Raw genomic sequence first — 4,016 nt, 5'->3', positions numbered from 1 at the left:
GTCCAGCTATAATGCCTAGCCATTTCTGCCTGCTGTTTCCCCCTAGATCAACCGGTTGTCCCCGTCAGCACTCACCGCAGAGCCACACTCGCCGCACTACGATTCCATGGCCCCCAGTGAGAACCCTTTTGCCCCTCCCACCGACTTCAACGGGAAGTATGCGAGTGCTGCTGCTGCTGCTGCTACGCCCACACCCGTCCCACCCGCTGCCGCCCACCCCCCAGAGAGGCCCACAGAGGTGTACGATGATGATTTCCTGGACATCCACGGCAATGCAGACGAGATGGACCTCTTCTAAGGCCGGCCTCAGAAGTCCGGTGTATTTTTTCCCTTCTGTTTTTTTATATATATATTTTTTTTTATTATTCTTAGTTTTAAACTTTTTTAGGCTTTCCAGTGTTTTATTTATTTTTTATTTATTTTTCTTTTTTTTCTATTTGATAAACTCAACTGTGATGTGAAACCAGTCTTGAGCCTTCCACATGTGTCAGAGTTCTTGAAATGTCATAGAAGACAGTGTCCAGTTTTCATTTGGTTTTAGTCAAAGGCTCAACACTCATTGACGGTGAGCATTATCTGTTATATTCAGCATGTTGAAACAGGTCCCCATAACATGTATGTGAAAAGTACATACTATTTACATGAAAGCTCATGTATCAGACATATGTGCACGCATGCGCACACACGTGCACACACACGTGCACACATACGCACACGTACTTACACACACACACACACACACACACACACACACACACACACACACACACACACACACACACACACACACACACACACACACACACACACACACACACACACACACACACACACACACACACACACACACACACACACACACACACACATGTAGATCAGTAGTAATGTCATGACCCCCAGGCTCCCCCCTCCCCCCTAGCATCAGCTGCTAAGTTGCAAAGTGCCTGATTGATCATATTATCGATGGACCTACTTCATGCCACATTGCCCAAGCTTCTGCATCATTTAATATACCTTCTGGAAAATGGGTCAAGGTCAGCTAAATGGTCTGGAAGGAATGGCAGCCTTGCGAGAGCGAGAGCGAGAGCGAGAGCGAGCAAGTCGAAGTGGGGGAAAAGAAAAAAACTCTCAAATCTCTATTCTTTAAGTGAGTTACTTATATATATATATATATATATATATATATATATATATATATATATATACACATATATACATATATATACACATACTGTGTGTGTGAGGATTTTATTTCACCTTTATATCTACCTTTGTCCTTTTTTTCTTCTCTTTTTTTTTTTTTTTTTTTTTTTTTTTTTTTTTTTTTTTTTTTTGTAATTTGCCATGTATATTATCCATATGTTATATATATTCAGGGTTACAATAATTGTGTAATTAAGGCATATTCATAGGCTATCATCACATGTTTTGTTTTGTAAATAAAATCTTCAGGTCATTACACAAAAGAGAATAAAAGCTATGTTTCTTTTATATTCAGTAGTTTTCCTTTTTTTTCTTTTGTATATGCATGGTGCTTCGAAGTATCAACTAGATATTTTATATATTTTTTTATAGGTAGTTTTACATGTTCATCCTTCTGACTTGAGGAAGAAAAAAAGAATGCAGTCATTACTGGAGTAAGTTTCATAATAAGTAAGCCTTGTATCTCAGAATTTATATTGGATCTCAGTGTTAAGAGATGATTGGAAAAAGGGTGTATGATGATGCAAAAAAATCACCAATATCTCTCCATAACTTTTTTGCTTTTCTTTCAAATTTCTATTCCAGCTTTGATGAACTTATTTAGGAATGAGCATAGACCCATAACAATGACATATAGAAGCAGAAAAGATAAAGAGAATAGATTGAAAAAAAAAGTAATTGCAAGGCATTAAAGTATTTTATTATTAATGCGCGCAGAGGGCATTGTGAGAGTGTCACAGAGGTGCAATAAGAATACAAGAGAATGTAGAAGGATGAGAGGAAATACTCTGACAAAGTAAAGGGGGCGAGAGACCTTACTTCTCGGCTGGAGGTCCTCGTCCAAAGGAGAATCAGTGCCATTCGTCTGAGGAGCTATTCACCGGACTGATGATGGACTTGGATTTCAAACAAAGAAAGAAAAAGGAAAGAGAAGCTGTAATGGAACAGCACACAAAGTAATCCTTTTTTCTCCTTTTGAAAATGAAACGGTTTTGGTGGATATTAGTTTGAATTGTTATATTTTTTCTTCAGTCATCTTCATTAGTCGTTAGCACCATTACTGTCATTCTGTATCAGTCATGGTCATTAATAACTCATAATTATCTTTGTTTTACTCACCTCCTTGTGTTGTTATTATTATTATTGTTATGTTTATTATTATTATTATTGATGTTATTTTTGTTATTACTGTTGTTATTATTATTATTATTATTATTATTACTATTATTATTATCATCATCATTATCATTATCATCTTAAAATTATTATTATCATCATTATTATTGTTATTATTGCTTTATTCATTAACTTACTTATTTACAATTTTTCTCTTTGTTAGTAAGAAGCTCCATAAAATGCAGCAAGTATTCCTCTTCATTATATATATTGATATTTGCAAATTCCTTTTTTTTTTGTCCTTTGCTTTGATTTTTTGAAAAAAAAAAAAAAAAAAAAAAAAAAAAAATGCTATGTAATATAGTGTTTATTTTTGTAATATACTTTCTTGTATGTTAATGCATTGCGAATGATAAATACTTTTTCTCTCCTCTTATCTGCATAGAAGGATTTTCAAAACGGATGTTGTGTGGTTTTTTGAAAATGATAAGTTGCAATTTTGATTTCCCAGACCTCTCCTTTTTCTGTTTTATTTTCTCTTCTTTTTTTAGGCCTTTAAATTTTTTTTAGTCTTTCCTTATTTTCTTTTTATTTTCAGTCCATCTTTTCTTTCATTCTCTCATTTCTCATGTGATAGTTTTCAAGTTTTCAAGTTCTTCCTCTTTCTCTTTCTCTTCTTCTTCCAATTCGTCTTTCTTCTTCTTCACCCTTTTTATAGTTCTCTTGTTCTTTTTCTTGTTTTTTTTTCTTGTTTTTTCTTGTTCTTTTTCTTGTTTTTTTCTTGTTTTTTTCTTGTTCTTTTCTTGTTCTTTTTGTTCTTCTTCTTCTTCTTCTTCTTCTTCTTTCTTCTTCTTCTTTCTTCTTCTGCTCTTCTTCTTCTTCTTCTTCTTCTTCTTCTGCTTCTCCTCGTCTTCTTCTTCTCTTCTCTCTTCCTCTCTCTCTCTCTCTTCTTCTTCTCTCCCCTCCTCCTCGTCCTCACTTCTCCTCTTCCGCCTCTTCTTTCTACTATCTCTAATAGTTTTTACCCTCAAGTTATTGCAAGTAATGTGAAATTATATAGCAACTGTTTTGCTGTCATCTGTTGCATTTCATTACTATTTCTACTTATGTCAATTGCAATTGCTATTTTATTTCAGTGATGTATATATCTCTTGCTCTTCCTTTTAATTATCAGCAAAAATTGCACTCATACTGCATGAGTTTGATGTGTCGTTGATGTGTACCGCTGAAAAAAAGAAAATAAATAAAGAATGGAATAGAGAGAGTGAGTTTAGTAGAGCACTATAGATGATATAAGAAAAGATAGAGAGAAGAAGAAGTAGAGAGAGAGAGAGAGAGAGAGAGAGAGAAAAGTAAGAGATAGATGAGAGACACACACACACACACACAAACAGAGAAAGAGAGAGAGATAGAAGAGAGAAGAGAAGATTGAGAGAGATGAGAGAAGTAGAGAGAGAGAGAGAGAAAGAACACAGAAGAGAGAGAAGATAGAGAGAGAGAGATGAAAGAGAGAGAGGAAAGAGTAGATCATGATGAGAGATAGTATATAGGATACACAGAGTATTAAAGATAGAATAATAGAGAGTAGAGATGAGAGAGATGAGAGAGAGTCAGAAGAGAGAGAGAGAAAAAGACACAGAGACAGATATAGAGTGAGATAGAGAGAGAGAGAGAGAATAGAGATTAAGAGAGAGAGA

General features: G+C 34.9%; 1 protein-coding gene across 1 annotated transcript in view; it reads left to right on the top strand.

The window, feature by feature from the left end:
- LOC119580062 (phosphorylated adapter RNA export protein-like) overlaps positions 1 to 1,493 on the top strand; it is a 10,220-nt gene extending 8,727 nt beyond the window's left edge. Inside the window, exon 9 of the mRNA XM_037927964.1 lies at positions 47 to 1,493. Coding sequence (XP_037783892.1) covers positions 47 to 298 — 252 coding nt within the window. The 3' untranslated portion in view covers positions 299 to 1,493. The remainder of the gene's footprint in view (positions 1 to 46) is intronic.
- Positions 1,494 to 4,016: the final 2,523 nt, after the last annotated feature.

The sequence above is a fragment of the Penaeus monodon genome, chromosome 13, assembly GCF_015228065.2.
Source record: "Penaeus monodon isolate SGIC_2016 chromosome 13, NSTDA_Pmon_1, whole genome shotgun sequence".
NCBI classification, from domain to species: domain Eukaryota; kingdom Metazoa; phylum Arthropoda; class Malacostraca; order Decapoda; family Penaeidae; genus Penaeus; species Penaeus monodon.
Note: the sequence above shows the minus strand (reverse complement) of the source record. Positions and strands in the feature narration are given on the sequence as shown.